The sequence below is a fragment of the Cibotium barometz genome, chromosome 15 (genome assembly GCF_041138505.1).
Source record: "Cibotium barometz isolate CiBa-2024 chromosome 15, ASM4113850v1, whole genome shotgun sequence".
Lineage (NCBI taxonomy): Eukaryota > Viridiplantae > Streptophyta > Polypodiopsida > Cyatheales > Cibotiaceae > Cibotium > Cibotium barometz.
Genome location: NC_141060.1, coordinates 3,457,826 through 3,482,894, shown reverse-complemented (window position 1 = coordinate 3,482,894; position 25,069 = coordinate 3,457,826). Strand labels below are relative to the sequence as shown.

Here is a 25,069-nt window from a genome sequence, read left to right as displayed (position 1 = left end):
GCATATGCTTGTCGTTATGTATCAATGGCTGCCAATTGTGGACTTTTGGTTGTAAGGTACATGTAGGAGGTGTTCGAGAGGCATGTACTACCAAATGATATGATTGTGCTAGCACAATCCGACTCTAAAAATATAGTAAAAGCTATCAGTGTGAAGTCTAAAAAAATTATTCCAAAAATTGATCCTTATCACATGCACAACAAGATGAGAACCTTATACAATTGGATAAATGCTACAAAAAGAACTGAAGAAGTGTATGATTATGTCGTGAACTATTATTTATATAATAATCTGATTGACAAATGGCTAGAAATCATTTGTAAATGGGATTTACAATTTGTTTTTTTAAATTTCAAAGTCTCCTGCCTTCTAAAATGTAACCTTTCTCACTTCAAAATATAACTACACTTACTCAAGCATTAATGTAAATTGGTACACTTTCTCCCAAAAGAAAATCAAAGATGAAAGGAATGTGTTATTTCTTTCTAATGTTGGGTGGAGAGTTGGCACACTTTCTCTCAAAAGAAAATCAAAGACGAAAGGAGTGTGCCCTTCCTTGGAATATTACTTTTCTTCTTGTAAACATAAAGCCTTGCATTTATGAGTTTATGAACTTGATATTTGATTATAAGTAGACTAATACATGTGTGTGTGTGTGTGTGTATGTGTGTGTGTGTGTGTACGCGCGCGCGTGCGTGCTAAAAAGATACAAGAGAGAAGAGAGAAGAGAGCTTGAGCTCTTGCAAGTACACACACAAAAACCCTAAAAGAGAACATACAAGGTAAGGGACTAAAAATTCTTCTTCTTCACACAACAAAAGAGGTCTACAAGAGATAAAGTGACTAACACACATAATAGAGTATATACAAGCGATCTATAATGTGAACGCGCTAAGAGGAGTGGGTGGATGTGGACTAGGTGTAGTCCTTCTGTAGAATCTCTGGCGAAGATATGTTAGTGCCAGCTACCAAATCCACCCTAATGATATAAATGTCGAGCAGGCACCTCGTGAGTGTCAGCTCATGTTGAGCTTGACATCTCAATACTCCCTCTCAAGCTCAACTCCAGCTCATGAACTCCAAGTATATCTCAAAATTTGTGGAGCTTCTCAGCTCCCAAGGCCTTCGTGAAGATGTCAACGACCTGATCCTGTGTGTTGACATAGGCCAAGTCGATGTCGCCTGCCAAGACTCTCTCTGATGAAGTGGTAATGTACCTCAATGTGTTTTGTCCATGTATGAAAAATTGGATTCTTGGCCAACTGTATATTGCTAAGATTGTCACAATATATGACAACCTCTCTCCATATGTAACTCCAAATCAGCAAGTAGCTTGCGTAACCAAGCTACCTCCCATGCTGCCACCGCAGCTCCTTTATACTCTGCCTTTGTACTCGACAAGGCAACTGTGGGCTGCTTCTTGCAACTCCATGTCACAATAGCACTCCCCAATAAAAACATAAATCCACTAGTAGATCTCCTGTCTGAGGTGCTACCTGCCCAATCTGCATCTGTGTACCCAATAGCTCCCAATGGTACACCTGTTGTATAAAACAATGCATAATCAACAGTAGCCCTTAAATACCGAAGCATGTGTGGCACTGTCAAGATGTGGTTTGCAGAAGAACCTACATAAACTGGCTCTCTAAGCCAACAGCGTAGCTCAAATTTGACCTATTGATCGTAACATAGATCAAACTCCCCACAATCTTCCTGTACATAGTGAATCCTCCCAACGCATAACCTACATCCACACTAAGCTTGCCATTTTGGTCTAATGGCACTGCGATTGACTTATAATCAGTCATCCCATACTTGGCCAACATGTCCAATATATATTGTCTCTGTGACAACCAAATATCCTCAGATGTGTGAATGACCTCAATTCCCAAAAAGTAGCGTAAATCTCTCAAATCCTTCATCTCAAACTTCCTTTTGAGAAGACTTTTCACATCCTCAATCTCATCCAAGTTGTCACCCCTAACAATAAGATTATCTATATATATGGTGATGATCACAATACCCTTATCAGTCTTATGCACATACAAGGAGTGATCTGCATCTGCCACCATATGAAAACGAATAGTGATGAGATACTCAGCAATCTTGTCATGCCATGCTCGTGGAGCTTGCTTCAACCCATACAAGGCCTTACGAAGCTTACATACATACTCTAAGTAACTTATATCCTCAAAACTTGATGGCTGATCCATATACACCTCTTCTTGCAAGTCACCATGCAAGAACGTATTTTTTACATCCATTTGATGTAAACCCATACAAGGCCTTACGAAGCTTACATACATACTCTAAGTAAATTATATCCTCAAAACTTGATGGCTGATCCATATACACCTCTTCTTGCAAGTCACCATGCAAGAACGTATCTTTTACATCCATTTGATGTAAAAACCAGTCTTTAGTTACAGCCACCGCAATCACAACTCACAGTTGCCATCTTTGCAACTGAGACAAATGTCTCCTCATAATCAATCCCATGTATGCGCATATCCTTTGGCTACCAATCTAGTCTTATACCAATGAATGCTACCATCACTATTATGTTTCACCTTATACACCCACTTACAACCAATAGCTTTCTCGCCTTCAAGCAATGGCACCAAATCCCAAGTCTCATTTCCATACAATGCATCCATCTTCTCATCCATAGCTTTCTCCCAACACACATTTCCAATAGTCTCATCAAAACATATGGGTTCTACAACCTGCACAACTTTTGCATTCATGGCTTCCATAGCCTTCTTCACACCAAGTGTCCTCATTACTGGAATCCTAAGCTCCTCATCAAGGCTCATCTCCGAGTCACTGAAATCTCCATCAACAAGAGAATGCCCTGCACAAATATCAGGTATACCAAGGAGCTCAACCATTTTCTCCTTGCCTTTATGTGATGTACCAACTACATTTTCAGGATTGGTATTATGATGCAGCTTGCCACTTCATGGCCTATCAACATAACCGTTGGATGAGGATTCTCCTGGTCCACTCAATAACTGTGATTGTTGCTGACTTGCATTCTGTGCAACCACATTTTCACTTACATGAGACCAAACATCTTTTTCAGCAACATACCAGCTACTCATCTCATCAAATACAACATCCGTGCTTACCCTTAATTCACGTGTAACAAAATTATAACATCTATATTTCATTTACTCGAAAAAATACCCAATAAACACATATTTTTCTGCCTTTGGATCCAGCTTGGTACGCAACTCATCTGGCACATACACATCTGCAATACATCCAAAAACTTTCAAGTGAGAAGTTAAGTTTCTTGCTAGTAAACTTCTCCTCTAGCGTTACATTATGTATAGCTGCAGTAGGAGTCATGCTCATGATATAAACTGTTGTAGATATTCTTCTCTGCCCCATCAATGCTTGTATCTCTGTAATGTGCATGTTTTTTCGCTCAACAACTCCATTTTGCTGCTGAGTGTGTTTATATATAAATTATCTCTGAATGCCATTCTTTCGCAAGAATTCAGAGAACTCGTCGGAGAAGTATTCTCCCCCCCCATCTGACCTTAAGTACTTCACATTCTTTCCTGTCTGTTTTTCAACCATCACTCTGAAATTTTGAAAAATGAGTAAACACTTCACTCTTCTCCTTCATGAAGTACATCCACACTTTTCTCATGTAGTCATCAATGAATGTTACGTAATATCTGCAGTCAGCCAGACAGTCTTCGTAGGATCCCATACATCTGAATGCACAACATCTAGTACATTTCTGCTCACATTTCTGTCATGTGAAAATACATGCTTTGTTTCCTTTCCAAATTGACATGCTTCACATACTTTCCGCATACCTTCAACTTTAAACTTAGGCAATCTTGTCACAATTTCTTTAGTCTACATAGACTTCATTCTTTGCACATTTACATTCCTAATTTTTTTGTGCCAAATATTTGTATCTGCAGCTCCTGAACTATTTGAAAACATTACGACACTCACTTCAAGCATATTTACATTCAATGTAGACATTCTGTCCACTCTGTTACTTTTTGCAACCAACTTGCACTTATCTTTAAAGTCTTCTACATAGCAACCATTAAGGTTAAATCGGACCTACAAACCCTGCTCAATCAGCTGACCAACAAAAACGAGATTCTTTGTAATGTTCAAAACATTAAGTACATCTGTAAGGTACTTCACCTTACCATCCTGCATAGATAATGGCACATCTCTAACATGATCAATCGGATGAGCAGTATCATCCCCTGTTTCAATAAAACTTGGTCTTTTAAGACTCTTCATTTCTTTGAACAACTCACCATGACTTGTCATGTGATTCGAAGCACCTAAATCAACATATCACACAAAGATGAAAATGACATCCATTTGGGTATTATTGACCCCTTAGTTATACCCAAAGCTTCCCCATACTATCTCACAAGGGACATTGAACCAAAAAAAATGTAGAATGTTAGTATGCGAAATCCTCATATATCTAGATGCATCCAAGATCATGTCCAAACTCACCTTTTAAAAAGGTACATGTTATATATTCATGATAGTCATCCACAAGACTATATATATTACTATCGAGCCCATTATGCATAGTATAGACTAGATAGTACAACATCCCCACTTACATTGTCAATGCCCTAATAGTTGGTATAGAACTCAGTATCAAGATATGCTCACACGCACACACGTGCACACACACATAATAGAGCATATATTCACACAAGGGCCTTTCTATCAAACCTCCGGAGATGCAAGGCAAACAAGGGATCATAATAAGTAGAAAGAATTAAAGCACCAAAGAGATAGTTGATAGGGCATATGCACTACCAAAAATCCTTGCCTCCATCATGTCTCAGAGACAAAAATAGGCATAAAACAATGTAGTGAGGGGTGGCATTCTTGCCTCTCTAAAGCTTGTTGGCCATTAATGTTGATAATGATCATATTATTGTACTACACCACCTTGTGTGCAGGCATGAAGGATCATGAGCAAGGCTAAAATTTGAAGGCATGAGAGGCTGATCCGTAAATGCGCAATGAAAGCTATATGTATGTTTCATTTTCGCCTTCGAATCGATAACGAGGATACGCCTTCAATTCTGAGCCCGAATGGCGAGAATGGAAAATGGAGATCTTTAAACAAACAATATGTAAAAGCCCCCAAGGTGCAGAGCACACTCCAATGAGCGTAAGGAACAAAAAAAAAAATGATTGGCATTAACCTCCAAGATTTCCCAGTTTTCTGCCGGTGTAGTCATCTACGACTTACCGCCAAGATTTTACAGCCGCAACATTTACATAAAATAGCCGTCCTGGCCGCACACACCGGCAGCTTCCCCTTTTAGGCACCAACCAACGACCGCAAGCTGCGCACGCTCTGTTCTTTATCATACTTTGGATGGTTAAAAGGCTACATTTCAGAAGAGCGCACGCGAACTAGACATTATGGCATTGCAGCTTTTCGACGAGGACCCATGTAGACAGGGGAGGGGGTACTCATTTGGATAACCAGCCACCTATATGTTGATAACCAACCATGTCCTGAGGAGGTACTCATATATATATATATATATATCATCATCATCATCATCCAGCTATATGTAGATAATCACGCCAACTCAATCATATGAAGTGTGGTGAGGACGCTCTGTGTAGTCTCCGTGGAGTTCTACCACCTGACCCAGGGCTTGCCCTTTCATTACCCTCACCATCATCATCATCATAGTGATGTTTCCTCCCAGACCCCACATCTTCCGACGCACCATTCCAAAATCGCGTCAAATGTGTGTCCGGCGAATCCTGCCTGCGAGGAGATTTTAGACTACTCTGCCGAGATGTTCTTGGCACGCCATGATCTTCTGAGCTTCTTCTCTCCCTCTCCTTCTTGTCGCGGCTGGGCGAAGGCCCAAATCTGTTACTATGGACCAAATGAATGGAGGGATCGTACGTTTGAGACGCTAAGTATGTTAGTGCCGTCACGACATCACCAATTAAAGGTCTGGTCGAAGCCTGCTCTTGGAGGCACATGGCCGCAACGGCAAGAGCTTGGTATAAACCTCGCATTGGATACTGGCCCTGAAGCAATGGATCCGCCATGTACGGAAACTTCCTTCGATCTTTAAACAGTGGGCGAGCCTACAGTCAATACACAAGATTAGCTCCATAGGAATTCCCAAAAAGTAAAACCCTCCTATAGACAATGTAAAGGAATATCAGTATAAGCCACACACACCCACACACACACAGTAATTTTCACATCAAGAAGGACCATTGCAGCGTAAAATGCACACTAATCAAGTCAATTTGTGGAAAAAAGATGATGAAGAATCTACATTGCTCAACACACACAAATCCGCACACCCACACACACACATACAGACGAAGTAATTTTCACATCAAGAAGGACCATTGCAGCGTAAAATGCACACTAATCAAGTCACTTTGTGGGAAAAAGATGATGAAGAATCTACGTTGCTCAATACACACAAATCCAAGATCATGCCCAAATTCACCTTTTAGGAACGCACATGTTATATCTCTGGTAGTCATATACCTAGATGAATCCAGGATCATGCCTAAATTCACCTTTTAGGAACGTGGATATTATATACTCGTGGCACGACGCTCCATTCTAAGTGGTTCAAAAAGTGACTACCATAAAGCCCTTGTTACCAAACGTTGGGAATTGCTAGTCTTGCTTTTGAAGTTCTGCCCTGGTTGTGTGTCCCATCGCACCTTCATAGAATGACTATGTTACAACAGCCCTGACACCTCACACCAACACATGCACCAAAAAGCTAAGAGGCCAATCCAAGCCTATTGTGACAAGCTATTGGGGCTGAAGTGTGCTTACTAGTGTGATTTAACGCAAAATATAAAGGAATAACAAAAATCACATACCCATAACTTGAAGAGTAGAGAGAAGGATAAGACAGAGAGCTCTTAACCTAGCCTACTCCTACTATGCATGTAGATCTAGTGTAACGTGCAGAAGCTTCGGGGGTGATCAGTAGCTTCAATGCTCAAAAATTAACAAACTTTTCGCGACAGAATTAACGCACTAAACTAAATGAAGATGTGCATAAAATAGCGCGAGAGAGAGTAAGAGAGGAGAGGAGAGGACATAGTATTGGGTCCCGAATACCCTCTGTGGGGCCCCCACCACGAATGGTGTATTTGCTTTATTAGAATGATGTAAATCTGAAAAGAAAATACAAGAAACTTGACCTTTCTTGGCTGAGATAACTGCACCTTCACCTCTTTGCGTTAGCAACTCCTTGGCTGTCTTGACCCTTGTTTGTCTTAGCTCTTGGTGAATTATGAGATAACACAATGGGTTGGGGCCGCAACTATTTATACTACCCATAAAAGGCAGTCGGCCAGCTATAATCCAGGCGGCTGTCTTTAACTCTGCCCACAACTGGAATAAACAGCAATTAATATCATTTAATGTTGCGCTTCTTTCCGTTGGCTGGTTGGGCATCAGGCGCATGTGCAAAATAGGGCAGGTCACTGGCGCCTGCTACATAGGAGGCTGGGCAGCCTGTATGGGCCGCCCTCATACTTGCCCTACAGTCCCTTAGGGCTAGATAACCAGTTGGTTACCCTTGCAAGAGCCCTGGGACTGTCCTAAAGCACTCCTATGGCCCTCCCATGGCTGGTGGGTACAGCCAGGCCTTCCTTGCCCTCATTGGGGTGGTTTACCCTGTCCCCATGCCCACACAAGGACTTGGGGTAGCCCTATGGGCTGGCCCCTTTCCTATAAGCAAACCCTAACTATCTACACAATGGTCTGGCATCCACTACCATACCAGATACACAGAATCACTGACATCATTCCAGAGGGAGAATCACAACGGCGGACTAGCACTGTTTCATGTGTAGGACGATGCACACTTGACCTTGGACTCATGTGCAGGACAATGCACACCTGACCTCGGATGACTGGGATGGAACCCTGGCTGACTCGTCCCGGATTGGGCTCACATGGGACCAGTTTACCATCCCAGGTCCTGCACCTTCTGTACAGATATGTCTACATGGCATCCAAGTGCGGGATGCACGTGACATCCCCTTCTGCTTAACTTGACAGAAGCTGCATAGCCTCCAAATAATCCGTCAATAACGTCGGATAGTCCTCGAAAAACTCTTTGTCACAAGACATACCGCTTCGTGGGTCCCTCGGTCCTGAAACTTTGTGAGGAACTGTCTTTGCCTTCGGCCCCCGGAGCCATGCTTGAAACGGTGCAAAAGGAGCTGTTCTGAAACCATAACTTCTGCTTCATCAATAATATCTAGTTCCGCCTCGTCTTTAACTTCTGAAGGGATCGGACCTGCATATGGCTTTAACCAACTGACGTGAAACACATCGTGCATAGTCCAACTCAGAGGTAGCTTTAACTCCATAGACACCTCATTAATCTTCTTTTGGATGGGAAAAGGTCTGAAGCTCCTGAAAGACAACTTTGGGGATCGCTTGCCCACCTGTTTCAACCTTTACTTCATAATCCGAAGATAAACCCAATCCCCTTCCGAAAACTTCATATCCCTTCAGTCTTTATTGGCCTTTCGAGTGTAGGCCTCTTGCGCTCTAGCCAACCTATCTTTTACTGACTCTAAAATCTCCTGGTAAGACTCCGTCACTCTGTTCGCTTCAGGTACTGAAGACGAGGTCCTGGTTAACAACGACTGGAAAGGTCTTCCAAACACTGCCTCATATGGAGTCCTGTCAATAGCTGAAGAAAAAGAATCATTCAAAACAGCTTGAACTAAAGGTAAATGATATTCCCACTTACCTTACTGATCGTGGACATAACACTTCAGCACATCAAAGGCCAACTGGTTGTATATCTCTATCTGGTCGTCCGTCTGTGGGTGGAATGCACTGGAAAAATTCGATTTAGTACTGAAGTTATCAAACAATGCCCTCAAAAAATGACTGGTAAACTTGGCATCTCAGTCTGACACTATGGTCCTAGGAATCCCACCAATCGGATACCAATGCCGAATAAACAACTGGGCAACATCATTGACGGTCACATTGGCTGTGCAAGGAATAAGCATAACAAATTTGCTAAATCTATCAACAATAGTTAAGCACAGCGTATTACGCTTACTCGGAATGGGAGGCAGATTCGTGACAAAGTCCATTGAAATATCTTGGAAAGGACCCTCAAGAATTGGCAAGAGCTGTAACAACCTTATCTTCTTTCCACGAGGAGCTTTCACCTTTTCACAAATATCACAGCGTTGTACATATATAAACACATCTCGCCTCATCTTTGGCCAATAATATTGCCGTTCCAATTTCTCCAGAGTCGAATTCATGCCCCTATGACCACCAGTAATGGCGTCATGGGCATCATGGAGAAGAGCTGCCCGGAACAACTTCATGACGCACAGTCGATCTTTGTAGACAAGCCAACCATCACGTATCAAAAAGTGGCATGGTCCTGTGGCATCCAATGCATGTTTCCACTGTGTACCAAATTCCTCGAAATCCGCGTACGTGTGCTTCATGTCATCTAGTCATGTACCAACGAGATCGAGTCTAGTGGTCTGAATCGAAGTCACTTGTCTCTTCCTGCTCAAAGCATCCGCCACTAGATTAGCCTTTCTTGGAAGGTACTCAATCGTACCACCGGGCTCCAACGGTGTTGTCGGTCACTCCACTATGCACTTAGCATTGTTTGAATCCAGCATAATGCCTGATAGCCAGTGCGAACCTCAAAGTCATGGCCATAAAGAAAATGTTTCCAATATTTCAAGGCCTGAATAACTGCAAGGTGTTCACGATCGTAGGCTGAGTAATTTTTCTTTGCGGGCAATAACTTACGAGACATGTAAGCTACTGGATGACCATTCTGTTGTAACACACCGCCGATTGCGATGTTACTCGCATCAGTGATCACTTGAAATGGCTCATCCCACAAGGCAAGTGCTAAACAAGGCGCTTCTGATAAGGCCACCTTAAGGTTCTTGAATGCCTCCAATGCTCGTGGAGTCATTCGAATCTGTTGCCTTCTTGTCTTCACACCCTTTAGCAGATCAGTGAGATCCGCCGAGAGGTCAGAAAACTTGTCTATGTGGGTGGAGTATGCCTGGCATATACCCACAAAGGATCTGATGTCATATACTATCTGAGGTACTTCCCAATTGACAATCTCGGCCACTTTAGCCGGATCAAGTCGAATGCCTTCTGCACTAATTATGTATCCCAAGTAATGCACCTGGAACAAATAAATATCTGACTTCTTTTCATTGACGTAGGACTCGTTGGAAAGCAACCTAAGGACTTTCTCCACATCAATGTCATGCTGCTCAACCATAACGAAAAATACTAGTATGTCATCCAGAAATATGAACACACTTTCCAATCAAATCTTGGAAAACACGCATCATGCGGTTAAATGTAGTTGGGGCGTTCGTCAGGCCAAATGGCATGACTACAAATTCATAGTGGGCCTGTTCCGTACGGAAGGCTGTCTTGGGGAAGTCCCCCTCCACAATCCTCACCCGGTGATATCCACTCTTTAAATCAAGTTTCGAGAACACCTTTGCTCCATTCAGCCTCTCCAGAATATAATCTATTCGAGGCATCGGGAATCTACTCTTGATAATCACCTTATTGAGTGCACGATAATCAACACACAAACGGGAAGACCCATCTTTCTTCTTGACAAATAAGATCGGGGCTGCAAATGGCGACAAGCTGGGGCGGATGAAGCCAGATTGCAACAATTCTTGGAGTTGGCGGTCCAACTCCGATTCCATTGCCTTGGAAAGGCGATATGGAAACTTGCTCAAGGGTTCCGAGCCTGGGAAGAGATCAATCTTGTGGACCTCCGGTCTGGACAAGGGGAGCTGGGGAGGGAGACTGTCCCAAAGAAAAATCTTCTGGAACTTTTCATGGAGAGCCGAGTACTTCTCGCAAGCACTGGCCACCGTTTGGACTGTCTGGATGTATATCATCGCACAATGTGCACCTTTCTTGACTGCTCGCTTAGCCTGCAAGTGGCTTATGAGCGGAAAGTTCGGAATTCCTGGCTCACAGTTAATGGTCACTGGGATGTTTGACACATTCCGATTGATCTGGAACATATGCTTGTCCCACTTGACATCAGGAAGAAACTTCTGAAACCATAGAATACCCAAAATTATGTCTGCTCTAGCAAGAGGGGCAACCATAAAATCACGCACAAATTCTACGCCTTAAATAACTAAATTAGCACTTAGAGCTTCATACTTGACGCTCGTTGTCATGCCTGTGCTAAAACCCTCAACTTGTTTGTCCACCGAAGTCAGGACAAAACGGGGACGCCAAGCGGCCTATTCCGTGACCACATCCTCCGTGCTGCCACTATCAAACAAGACAACGACTCTCTAGCCACCTATGTAGCCAAAGGACTTGAGCAATTCGTTGCACTCATACTCCTGGTCATGGGCGCCGTTCTGCTTATCTTCAAGCTCCCGGCTAATAATTGCTCCAATTGAAGCATTGGGATTTGAAGAACTAGGGGCAACTACTGGGGTGTGGATGGGAGGTGGACTCACCACGGAAGCTGTGGAGGCAGCGGCGGCGGTCTTTGGAGTCTTCTTAGGACACTCCCATTAAGTATGTCCTTTTGTATGACAAGAAACATCTACTCTCCTTCTTGTACTGAGAAAGCTCCTCAGCACTCAACTTGCCACCTGTCTTGCCTGCCTCTGCTTTTTGTTCTGGCGTAAGCTTAGACGCATTGTTGGAGTTCTTGGAGCCAGAGACTCCTGTGCTCTCTCTTGGGGAAGACCCCGTCTGGTTCTAGCCTTTTCTCCCCGAGGCGGTAGCCTTGGGAGTAGCAGGCTGGGAAGTCTTGGGCTTGCCACCATTATGCTTCATTTCTGCACTCTGCGCAAGCAAGAGTGCGTCTTCAAAGGTGGTTGGCCTAAACATACACACCTCCCATTGAATTTGCGTGTCAAGGTCATACAAAAACTGCCCTTTCTTGTCCGAATCAAATAAGCCTAATTGCAAACATAAAGTCGAAATTCTACTGGCAAACTGAAGGACTGGTTGCACGTTTTGACCCGCTCCCCTGAACTCGTGTTCGAGTCGCTCAAGGTAGTGGGGCGATAGAAACCGCTGCTTAAAATCGCAGACAAACTCATCCCACACATAAGCTACCATACCTAATCTGGAGTGGGCATGAGTCCACTGAGTGCACCAAGGAATGGCCTCATCTTCCAAGTACCAAGTGGCTAAGATCACTCTGTTAGTATATGTCTTTCTAACTGCGGCAAAGTAAGCTTCAAACTGATGCAACCATGAATAAAGAGTAGTGGGGTCGAGTTTACCATTATACTTACTGAAGTTCATTTTCTCGGAAAAATGATTGGAGGGCACCTCCGGTGTCAATCTGGCATCCAAAGCTTTGAGGTAACGCTCATGTTCCATGCGTCACATGGCTTCGTCTTCACATTGTCGGATCTTCAATGCACGCATCTGCAACTCAAGCAAAGAGCTCAACTGCGGTCGTGACCCCGCAAGAGGGTCCTTGTGTCAAGGATCTGGAATCTGGGATTCGGAAGGAGAGGGAGGAGGAGAAGAAAAACGCGACGTTGGAGAACGGGTACGCTCTTCCAGAGCCTGGATCTGCGCCTTCTGCTCTTTCAACTTGGTCGTCTGGTATGCGATTCATAGTCACAAGGGATGGGGGACGGTAACGGGAGACGAGGACGGGGACGAGACAGGGGACGGGGGACGGCCATATGTAGAGAACGGGGACGAGGGTAGGAACGGCACTTAAAAATTACTTTGTCAGTACCACCCACTCGCCTATACGGGCAAAGCTTGCATGTCCATGGCTGTGCACCACCTCCATGAGGGGATGGGGTGTGATTGACCTCATCCCACCATGTCCATCCCGTCGTCCTTCTACGGGTAGTTGAAACTTGAAGAGCCACTGCCACGAGGAGGATGCCATGGATGATGGATGCCTCCTTGTCACTTGATAGCTTGAGAGAGAGAGAGAGAGAGAGAGAGAGAGAGTGAGTGAGGCTTAAACCTTGAAAGTTGAGGGAGAACTTGAGTGTGAGGATGGGTGGGTGTGTGTGTGTGTGTGTGCGTGTGTGTGTGTGAAGTTTGAGAGAGAGTGTGTGAGAGTGTGTCTTGAGAGGCTACAACTTGCTTGTGTGAGAGCTTGAAACTTGAGACCTTGGCCCTTGAGGCTTGCTGCTTGAGGGAGAGAGAGTGTGTGTGTGTGAAGATAAAGCTTGAAGTGTGAGAGGGAGTGTGTGTGTGTGTCTTCTTATAGAGAGGGCTCAGGGAGGCAAGAGAGAAGCCAAGGCCCAAAGCCTCAAAGGCTCAAGGCCTATGGGCCAAGGCTAAAGGCCCATGACTAGAATGGCTCCCTGCCGTCCCCGTTCCTACTGCCGTCCCCCACAGCCGTCCCCGTTCCTATTGCCGTCTCCTTCACCGTCCCTTGTGAGGGACGCCTCCAAGGGGACGTCCGACCGTCCCCTGCCATCCCCGTTCCTGAACCGTCCCGACTAGTCGTCCCTCCGTTCCAACGGTCCGTCCCTTCCGTCCCCTGTGACTGATGGCAATCGCATTATCTGCTAGAACATATCTGTAACACTCAAGCCTGGCACCCTAGCTGGGTTGCCCAATGCACTCTGGTCCCAAGGTTCTTGGTCTCTCTCTCGTCGTCGAAGCTCGCCATAGCAGGAAAACGCACTTCTTTTCCAGAGCGCAATCTGACCATCCACTATGTGTGGGGGAGACTTCCGGAGGCTCCACTCCAAATATCGGCCCCCACCACGAATGGTGTATTTGTTTTATTAGAATCATGTAAATCTGAAAAGAAAATACAGGAAACTTGACCTTTCTTGGCTGAGATAACTCTGCCCTTGACCTACAGTCCTTCACCTCTTTGTGTTAGCAACTCCTTGGCTGTCCTGGCCCTTGTTTGCCTTAGCTCTTGGTGAATTATGAGATAACACAATGGGTTGGGGCCTCAACTATTTATACTACCAATAAAAGGCAGTCGGCCAACTATAATCCAGGCGGCTGTCTTTAAATCTTCCCACGACTGGAATAAACAACAATTAATATCATTTAGTGTTGCGCTTCTTTCCCTTGGCTGGCTGGGCATTAGCGGCATGTGCAAAACAGGGCTGGGCACTGGCGCTTGCTGTGTAGGAGACTCGGCAGCCTCTATGGGCTGCCCCCATACTTGCCCTACAGTCCCCTAGGCTGGATAACCAGTTGGTTACCCTTGCAAGAGCCCTGGGACTATCCTAAAGCACTCCTATGGCCCTCCCATGGCTGGTGGGTACAGCCAGGCCTTCTTGGCCCTCATGGGGGTGGTTTACCCTATCCTCATGCCCACACAAGGACTTGGGGTAGCCCTATGGGCTGGGCCCTTTCCTATAAGCAAACCCTAACTATCTACACAATGGTCTGACATCCAGTACCATACCAGATACACAAAATCACTAACATCATTCCAAAGGGAGACTCACAGCGCGGACTGGCACTGTTTCATGTGCAGGACGATGCACACCTGACCTTGGACTCATGTGCAGGACAATGCACACCTGACCTCGGACGACTGGGATAGAACCCTGGCTGACTCGTCCCGGACTGGGCTCACATGGGGCCAATTTACCATCCCGAGTCCTGCACCTTCTGAGTCTTGCACCTTCTGTACAGATATGTCTACGTGGGATCCAAGTGCGGGATGCACGTGACATTTAGACCATGAATACTTATATATACTTAGACCATGAATACTTGCATAAACTAACTTCTTAGTTCCTTCACTTTGCGTTATTGAAGAACACCGACTTCGTGATGAACTTCTTGTTGATCCAGACTTGTGGAGTGCTTTGCCCTTACCTTGGCTCTCTTGCCCATTGGTTGGCTCCACAATCCATGCTTCTGAATGAATGAGAATGAACCACAATAACCCCTTCTATAGTCACTTTGTGGTTGGCAAATTATGGGCGTTTTTAAAGTCGACTATAAATTTTTAGACCACAAAAATCATCAGTAATGTCATTAAAAGTGTTCACATTGTGTTCAAAACCTATCCCAACTGTGGTCCATGTCTTGTACACCTTTTGGCACTTGCAGCGCTCTAGGATATGCACCAAAGAGGCCATATTCGTCCACAAACTTTGCCTTCAAGCGGCTGAAATAAATAAGCATGTCTACGTGGCACCCAAGTAGAGTGTGCAAGTGACACATATATGGCACCAATCCTTAGTATGAGGCACGTAAATGCATAGATTGGGTTTAAAACCCTAGGCATGCAATGCATCCTCACACTCCTAACCTGTTAATCTTGAAATTAAGCAAAATTTAAATCATCAAAAGAAAGTCTACGTTCTTTATATTTGCGCGCAAGCATTAAAAGAGGGGACATATGCTACACAAACACACTCGGTTGTGAGTATGAGCTGCAAGAAACAACCCTTGCACGCAAAGAGCAATGATGCCTAGATTTTCTCAATCTGGAGGTGCAAAGACCAAGAGAGGGTGTAAGCAGAGCATTACCCAAGCCACCAGATTGTGTTCTCCAGTAACTCTGGCATTGTCGATAGCTTTTCTACCAGTAATGAGCTCCAATAATACCACTCCAAAACTGTAAACATCTGACTTTAAGGTTAGCTGGCCAGTCATTGCATATTCTGGAGCACAATAACCGTAAGTACCCATAACACGGGTAGAAACATGAGTCTTATCACCCACAGGCCCCAGCTTGGCAAGACCAAAATCAGAAAGCTTAGGGTCATAATCTTCATTCAGCAGGATGTTTGAAGATTTGAAATCTCGGTATATTACTGGCGGATTAGCCTTATCATGCAGATATTCCAAGCCCCTGGCTGCACGAGCAGCAATCTTCATTCGAATGTTCCAACCAAGTGGCTCCTTGTCAGGTGGAAGATCTGCAAAAAACAAAGCACTCTGCTTATTTTGCAGATAAAATTGCAGCAAATACTTGTGATTTGTTTCAGAGCATATTAAACAAGAAAAAGACATCAAGCTTACCGTGCAAATGATCCTCCAATGACCCTAGTGGCATGTACTCGTAGACAAGAAGCCTTTGGTCTCCATCAGCACAATACCCTATCAGATTCACAAGATTAGGGTGATGTAGTAGACTAAGCATCAAGACCTCCACAAGAAACTCCCTGTTTCCTTGCAAGCCATTTCGATCAAGCTGCTTCACAGCCACTACCTACAAAAAAAAAATTTATCGATGTTCCTTCCATGATGTACCATTCCAAAATCCTGCCATTCCACATCTACATACCTGATTTGTGCTGTCAAGACGGCCTTTGTAAACCCGACCAAAACCTCCTTCACCTATGAGGCACTCTGCTCTAAAGTTTCTAGTGGCTGCTGCAAGCTCCTTGAATGTGAAAGTCTGGGCAGCTATATGGCGTGTACCGCTTGGATCCTTTTCCTTCTTGTTATCAAACGAGTCTTTTGACTTGAACTTTCCTGGACGAGAAAACAATGAAGGGCAACTAAGCACAGAAAGCAGCTCCAAGCTTGTATAGACATTGCAATTAGATAAATGCTTCAGTATTTATCTTCAGTACTGCCTGCTTTGTTTCAATTTTATGTGCAATTAAAGCAACAAGTATGCTGGTCGCATTCATTAAATTGAGTCACAATATGTACACGTGCATGCTCAGAGAACATGTTCAAAAATCTAGAGCCCAAAACCATGAGTAGTTTGTCAGGCATTGTCCTACACTAGCACAGTGGCACACCGTTAGACTCTGCTAGACGTGCATTGCCTATGTGTTTGCATTCAGCAACAATGTGGCTCACATGAGTGGAGTAAAGCACATACAAATTTGTGCCCTCTTTAATGTGGGTGCAGGCGTTCGACAACAGCTTTGCACACGTGCACACACAAATGTGTGTCCTGCTTTCACAACTGACAATTTTAATGATTGCTTGTTGAAGTAGAATTAAAACACAGTGATCATGCCATCAAAGAGAGCTACCTACCTGTGTTCTTAATGAGTGCCTACCATATTATTGATCTAATGCAATGCAATGCAGTAGATCTGGTTGAAGGTTTACCACTGGGCGATTTTGAATGGCCATCTCTTTGACTGTCAGTCTTCTCACAATCCTCATCATCAAGCGCCTGAGGTCTGAAACAAGAAAAGCAGCCCATACCGCAGCAACTTACGGTAAGGAGATCCTGGCTAGCGCAATGTGGTCTTGCTACATGCTTGAGGCTTCCCTTATCTCATACAGGTCATGTAGTTCTTCAAACTAACTCACATTTTCCCTAGCCTGCATTGGCCTTCTTTCTAGCTTGACGTGGATATGGGTTCTTCAGATCTACAAGTATAAAGCTACCAGCAGTTCAACGAATCTGAGGTATGAGCCAGTACCGTGCTGCTTAAATTGAAGTGCGGGGAGCCCCATAGGGTTAAGTTAGGGTTAAAGCTCTGCAATGGTCTGTTTGGGTTCGGGGCGAGGGTTATGGAAACCTTGAGAGGAAGGGGCAAATGAGGAGCTCGCGTGTCGGCAGCAGTAGCGATGCTGCAGCAGAGAAGCAGAATGTAGCTGCATTAGGGTTTGGAAGCAGAGACAAGTCGCCATTGGAGCTCGCGGTAGAGAAAATGTGAGCTCGCTGTAGTGGGCGCCATAGCCAATGAAGCTCATGGGCAAACAGGCCCCCACCACAAAACAAAAGGCACTTAGTAGGATCCAAGTGTTGTCCTTCCTTTGCAGGTCTCTTTATACAGCCCCATTATTATATCTTATCTCATCTAGCAGAGCAAATTGAAATAAATAATCTTAGAGCCTAGTATAGGGAGATAAACTAATTCTGCTCATCCTGATTCCTAGGGAGACTAGGATTTTACCCCCCTCTACCTAACCTTTGAGTTAAGCGTTCACTCTTTCCTTTGTAAAACCAAGCATTCACACCCCACCGTACACAAGAAGTTTTCAACATTTTCCCACTATAATTCCCACTTTGCGGATTACGACAACATCATGAGCTTCTACAGACAGCAGGCGAGTCTCCGCATACCTAGCTAGGTGCCTGGCAGCCCCCCACCACACCTAGCTAGGTATGCGGAGCCTCACCTGCAGAAGCTCGTGATATTGAACAATATAGGGAAACATAAGGGAAATGGGGCCTCTTTCCCACAAGGGAAAATGCCAAAAACTATTGGTTAAGCATTGACACCCCACCGCACTAGGACACGTAGTACACACACACACACATACACACGATCCTAGCATTTTTAGAGCCCTTTTGATCCCACATTGCACAACAATGGCTCTACCTGGCTCAAGCTCAACCATCTGGGCCAATTTAAAGGCAGATGGCCCCAAAAAATCCTACAAGTGCATATGAACACCTCTTATGGAGTTTTTGTTCGCAAACCAATCCTAATTATGTGGCTACGATAAGGATTTAGGAAAAAAAACCATAATCGGCAAACGGTAGCTCGCGACTCTTGTGTTTCGCGAAACACCAATTGTACTGGCTACCCCAATTGATACCACTCATGCCCATACAGTTTGGGATACAGTAGGTCCCAAGTTGTGTGGGCACCACGCTCGTCGTTCCTCTCTCTCTCTCTCTCCTAGTTGACACACTCGGTGTGTGTGTGTGTGTGTGTGTGTGTCCCCTTTCCCTATCTCTCCCTCCCTCGCTTCTCTCTCTCTCTCTCTCTCTCTCTCTCTCTCTCTCTCTCTCTCTCTCTCTCTCTCTCTCTCTCTCTCACACACACACACACACACACACACACACATTCATTTTACAATTAGCAAACATGGCTAGTACCACCATGAAAGCTTGAGGGGGCCGTATCTTTCATAACGATTTGATTTCTCACACTGGTAAAGCCATGCACTTTTCTTGCATAGAAGGCTCGTTTCTTTCTCAATGTTTAAAGTATTCTCCAATCTACTCCATGAGGCTTGAACCTCATTATGAGATGAAGTAGTTTGATATGGTTTGTAAAAGTAATTATTTAGAGGTAACGTGCTCACATTGGGGATTAGCAATTTATATGCACACCATTGTCCACAATTAACATGTTCCTTGAAAAAAAAAGTGCAAGAGAAAAAAGAGAATTTCTATTAAATGATATTAGTGTACCTATAATCAATTACACCTCTCTTCAGATACCATGAGAAGAGGGGCAAAACCTATTCTAGTTGCAAACCACTAAAAGACTGTATAGAGCTTCAAGGATACAAAAGGATAGAATTACACTTGACCAGAAAACTAAGACAAAAGGTTCTCACAAGTAGCCTCTCTCACACTATCCTCCAAATATAGCTTAAACCCAAGCAGTTAGTCTCTGATGCTCATTGATGAACCAAGCAATGATCCACACTATCTCCCTGCCTAGACATTGGATGGTTTAAAGTCCAAGAAAGTGATAAATCTCATTACGCTCCATAGATACCTACCTTATTGGGCTGAAGAGGAAATACCATAAGAAGGTACTACAAACCACATGTTGAGCTTCTATGTTAAGCCTTGGTATACTTTTTATTAACTAAGACATGAAATTATTCTCATCGTGTTTCCTTTTGGGACACCCATTAGTCCATATCACATTCTATGCATGTTACTTTCAAGAATAATCTGCATGCCATTTGCTTTATCATTGAAAGTCATTTTACTAAAAAGCTATATGCTAAATTATAAACTTAAATAATATATGTGTTTTTCCTCATAGCTTTAAGTTTATTCGTGTGTCCTTAAGGCCATAACACTTGTTTAGTTTTGATTTGAATAAGACACCATGCGTGTTTATACTTAAAAGACAAAGTTACATATAAGAACCTACACAATGTTCAATAGATTTGCATGAATAAAGGCACAAGTATTATAGCAATTTTGTATTTCATTTTTCTATGGATATGGTAGTTTTTAGCCATTTTTTGTCTATCAACATGTCTTCAATGGTGGAAAATTACCATAATTCATGTCAATTAATAAGCACAAACACACACAAGTTCTTTCCACCTTATTTCTTCGTGAACAAATTACCCTCTTCTCTCTCTCTTTCTTTTCTTTCATACTTGCTCCACACACACTTTTTTTTTTGGTAATATCCAGTGCAGTATATTTATATGCTCATAAATTTACAAGATGGGAAGTCTCCGAAGCGGAGAGTATCCCAAATGTCAGAAACATAAAGAGAAAAGCTCTAAACAAGAAGCATCCATATCACCCTCATGGTAGGAATCATATAAGGATTGCCGCAATGAGGCTCTGAAGGATTCATATGACTGGTGTTTCTGCCGACCCAAGTATGCCAAATTATGCTCACTCCAAATTGTCCAAAGAGCCCAATATCTCACCCAAGAGAGAAATAGTGAGTATTGGGACAAGGACCGCATATATCTGCCAAAAAGCCAGAAATGTTTCCCAAATCTCTGACTCGGGAAATGGAGCCGAAGAAAATCTGAAATTCTCCTGAGGAGGATCCTAGAACAAGGGCAGTGCCAAAGCAGATGACGAACAGTCTCTGAGGGAGCCTGACATCTTAGACATGTGGAAGGTGTAATGTGACGTTTAGCAAGTATGACCCCCACTGACAATGTGCCTGTCAAACATCTCCAAAGAAAAAGTCTTTGTTTCAATGGCATTTTACACTTCCACAACATCCAGAGATTCTTCCGCCACCATGAGAGGGGCTTCCTTATATGCCACAGAGAATTAGCATGTTGATGAATCCATGGGGCAGGTTGAAGAAGCCTGTAGGCTTTGATGGAGGTTAAGGCAGGAAGGGGAATAGGATGAATGCATGTAGTAGATGGCTACAATTGCCAATCCATAAGCCTGTCTGTGTCAACCACGGGTGGAATAGGTAAAAAGGGATGCAATAAATCAGCAATTTTCTTCCGTATCAACCTATGATGCATTCCCAATGCATAGGAAGCAGTGGCCCAGGGAAAGGATAAGACATATCCCCGATCATCTACCATATCATGTATATACCTAATTCCCAATTTCATAAGATTGTATGCCCGAATAGGTTCCTGTAAAGCAAGTGGAGTGTCAAAGATGGCACTCCAATGAATACTTTCTTTCCTCATCGAGTTTGTCTCCAAGCAATTATCAGGAGCCCATTTGACCTTAGAGAGAACTTGTTTCCAGTCAAGTATGAGGGCAGTAGAGAAAGGACAACCAGGTATCCGCCCTACAAATCTCCCAATCACAACCAGTCAAGTATGAGGGCAGTAGAGAAAGGACAACCAGGTATCCTCCCTACAAGTCTCCCAATCACAACCTCCCAATGATCCGTAATCCAATGATCATAAGCACAAGTCCTCATGTTGACACACATGGATGCTAACATACAAGTCCATGGCTGCTGTTGACGGAAGAAAGTATGCAACATTGTAGCCTTCCTTGCAAGTACATGATATTTTATATTGAGGACATTAAGTCCACCATGCATCCTTGGGGAGCACACCATTTCCATCTTCACCAGTCTCAATGCTTTCACAGCAGTTTTTGTCTTCCATAATATCTCCATAGCTTGAGACATAAAAGCTGAAATATCCCTGGAGGACCAATGCAGCAAGGGCAAATAGAACTGGATATAGGACATCACAATGGATTGTACTATTCTGAGCGTGACATGAAGAGGCCAAGTAGAAATCTTCCAGTATTCCAGTTTATGTTGAAGTCTTTGGAAAATCCATTTTAACTACTGCTTTCTGGTGATATGCCATCCTATGGGATATCCCAAATGCCTGACAATATCTCTGGAATGCACCACCTGACCCAGCCAAAGAATAGAATGCCAGTCACATTGTTTGAGGGGGAGTAATTTAGATTTGTCAAAATTGACATGCCAACCCATATAAAGAAAGAGTGGCCATAAGCATGCGAAGTTCCTGAGGAGAATTCTGTGGCATGAAGAAGGAATCATCAGCATATGCTTGTGCCAAAAAAGATGTAGCCCCTGGGATTTTGAGACCAGTCATCTGTCCAGTGTTTGTAAGATGATCAAGATACATCAAAAGATGATGGGTCGCAATGGCATAGAAGAGAGCACTGAGAGGGTAGCCCTGTCTAACTGATCGACCCAATATCCATGACCGAGACAAATGGCGCCCAAGAATGCATTGAGCAGTAGAGCCAGAATAAAGCCAGTAAACAGCATTTGCCATCTTGGGACCAAAGCCCAACTTTGTCATGATCTGAGAGATGAAATCCCATTGAACATTGTCAAATGCCTTAGCAATATCCACGTGCAATATAAGCACATCTTGATGCGAATACTTAGCATATTCAATTGCAGTCAAGGCATTGGATATATTGTCATGGATTTGTCTTCGCGGCACAAAACCATACTGATGAGGATGAAGTCCTGCATGCAATATCCTGTGAAGCCTATGTATAATCATTTTGGCAATAAGTTTGTAAAGTACAGGCATCAAAGTAATAGGCCTTCAATATGATATATGATCACACAGATGTTTTTTGGAGACAAGCTTGACTATACCATGCTTCCAAGAGTGCGGCAACTGATTTTCTTGCCAGGCCACATTGATCATTCGCAAAAGGACCTCTTTCAAATCATCCCAAAAAGAAATATAAAATTCCACTGTAAGGCCATCCCAGCCAGGGGACTTGTATTTGCTGAGGTGGAACAACGCATTATCAAGTTTTGTGTCAGTAAAAGCCCTCTCCAAGGTAAGAGCATCATCCATTTCAACTATTCCAGAAACATATTGAAGAAATTCAGTCTTGGCATCAGTCACTTGATTTGATGGGGAACCAGGAGCAGAAAACAATTTCTGGAAATAATTGTGGTATTCGTCTTGGAGATTAGAGAAAGAGTGAGTCCAAGAGCCATCCAGTTTCCTAACCCTTAGACATGAATTTTTATTTCGAGTAGCATGCAAGCCCTGGAAAAAGGATTTTGAAGAGCAGCCCTTATCCATGAGGGGCTTCATTCTTGCCCTAATCTGCCATTTGTGCAATTTCCTCTGATCATTAACATCAAGTTTAAATTGTGCATGTGAAAGGAAATCCTTTTCTGAATCAGAGAGTGGCCTCGACTGAGAAAATTCAGTCAACTGTTGTGCTGTCCTTTTTGCCCATTTAACCTCATTCCTCCATTTTGTCATATGCCATTTGCCATACTCTCTCATGACATTCTGCATACGAGAGACGAAGCTGTCCCAAGCATAATTCATGTCCTCCTGGGCATGAACTAGCAAAGGATGAATGGCAAATCTGATCATTTGCTGAAAGTTGTGATGTTGGAAATAAGCCCGATTAACATGCAATAATCTACTGCAGAGAAATGGCAAATCATCCAGAGGCATGCCAAGCTGCAAATTCATCCACAATGGAGCATGATCTGACAAGCCCAATGAGAAATCTATAAGGAGATGAGGGCTAAAATCTGCAAATTGTTGTGGATAAAACAAATACCATCTGTCAAGCCTAGCCCAATACGTAGTAAGTGTATTATGATGAAAAGTATATCCAGGGACTGACCCTTGGAGAAGTACCCATAAATCTTCAGCCTACACAGAAAGAAGCATGTCATCCCATTTCTGCCTTTCCAATGATAGCATATGAGATCGTGAAGTGGTATTATCTCTAGGCAGAGGGGAATTATTAAAATCCCCACAGATGAATGCATTGGATCTCCATGGATATCTGCATAAAGAATCCCACAACGAAGCCCTCATGGCAGAGGTCTGGGAGGCATAGACTGATGCAAACTCAAAAATATCACCATTAACATTGCATTGTATTACTATCCATGTCACGTAGGCTGTAATGCCTTGATGACCGACGGCAGACCAGATGGCCATATCCGGGGTTCAGTGGGAGAGGACGCCCATGCGGAGTCATGGGCGGCCAGGCTAGTGTGGACGGCAGGCCACACACTATATAGCCTGGGGGATGAGGGGCAATCCTCATTCTTCCTCTATGGCTGGGTGGTGAGCCAGAGGCCATCCCCTCTCGTGGTAACACCCGTAGCGACGTTACGGATATCTAACACTGGTATCAGAGCATGGTTCGAAGGGATCGACGACAGACCGGATGGCTTGACCGACGGCAGACCGGATGGCCATATCCGCCGTTCAGTGGGAGAGGACGCCCATGCAGAGTCATGGGCGGCCAGGCTAGTGTGGACGGCAGGCCACACACTATATAGCCTGGGGGATGAGGGGCAATCCTCATTCTTCCTCTATGGCTGGGTGGTGAGCCAGAGGCCGTCCCCTCTCGTGGTAACGCCCGTAGCGGCGTTATGGATATCTAACACTGGTATCAGAGCATGGTTCGAAGGGATCGTGAGAGTCCGCGCGCGAACAGGGGACCGGAGCCCACTCGGTGGTTTTCATCCACAATCTCCTCACCCTTATCTCCACAAGGGAATGTGTGGAGGAAGGAGGGCCAAGACTTTTGAAGGGAAGAACTCTTTCTCTCTCTCTCTCTCTCATTCTCTCTCCCCGTCACACACAGCATCGAGGTAAGCAAAATGTGTTTGTTTTCATTTTTTTCTACGTTGAATCGATTTGAAAAACTGTGCGTTGAAGGTTTTCAAAAGAAAACGCCTATGTGTTGAGGTGGGGGGGGCGCAGACCAACCCTACGAAACCTGTGTGTGTGGGGGGTGGGGCGGCGAAAACCAGCCAGCCCCAACAAGCCTTGAAACAGAATTCAAACGCAAGAATGCGTGGAGGTGTGGGCGCAAACAAAGGCAAATGGCGGGGTGGGGATAACACCTGTCAGGTCGCCCAGCAGCCTTCACCACCGGCGGAATGAGCACGGCGGGACGGTCATCAAGGCGCAGGGCGGAGGGCGAAGACCAGCCAGCCCCAGCAAGCCTTGCGCAGACCACGCCCATGACCAGCCCCTGTGTGTGGGGGTTGGGCGGCGAAACCCATGCACTAAAACGCGTGGGGTGGGGGGGCGAAGATACCAGCCAGCCCCACGCTACCTGGCGCAAGCGTGGAGGTGTGGGCGCATTGCTGCTGTTGTTTTTCTGGCAGCGTTGAAGCTCAAATCCCGTTATGAGTGGGTCGCGCGCTTCAGTAGCCTCCAAAATGACTG

At 44.3% G+C, this 25,069-nt stretch overlaps 1 protein-coding gene across 1 annotated transcript; it reads right to left on the bottom strand.

Annotated features, from left to right (window-relative positions):
• Positions 1–4,761: 4,761 nt before the first annotated feature.
• On the bottom strand, positions 4,762–17,688 carry LOC147630858 (putative serine/threonine-protein kinase PBL7). Its single transcript, XM_086809239.1, has 5 exons — positions 17,078–17,688; positions 16,293–16,483; positions 16,028–16,217; positions 15,533–15,924; positions 4,762–6,129 (listed from the first exon to the last, which is right to left on the bottom strand). Exons 1-5 carry the CDS (start codon positions 17,172–17,174, stop codon positions 5,617–5,619), a joined length of 1,383 nt encoding a protein of 460 aa, XP_086665365.1. The 5' UTR covers positions 17,175–17,688; the 3' UTR covers positions 4,762–5,616.
• Positions 17,689–25,069: the final 7,381 nt, after the last annotated feature.

What these genes read in the sequence shown, in the direction of transcription:
- LOC147630858 (XM_086809239.1), bottom strand. Translation starts at nt 17,174, where the DNA reads ATGGGCTGCTTTTCTTGTTTCAGACCTCAGGCGCTTGATGATGAGGAT. An exon ending in GTCTTGACAGCACAAATCAG is followed by an intron (nt 16,218 to 16,292) that starts GTATGTAGATGT and finishes TTTTTTTTGTAG; the next exon opens with GTAGTGGCTGTGAAGCAGCT. An exon ending in AACACAATCTGGTGGCTTGG is followed by an intron (nt 6,130 to 15,532) that starts GTAATGCTCTGC and finishes TATTGACTGTAG; the next exon opens with GCTCGCCCACTGTTTAAAGA.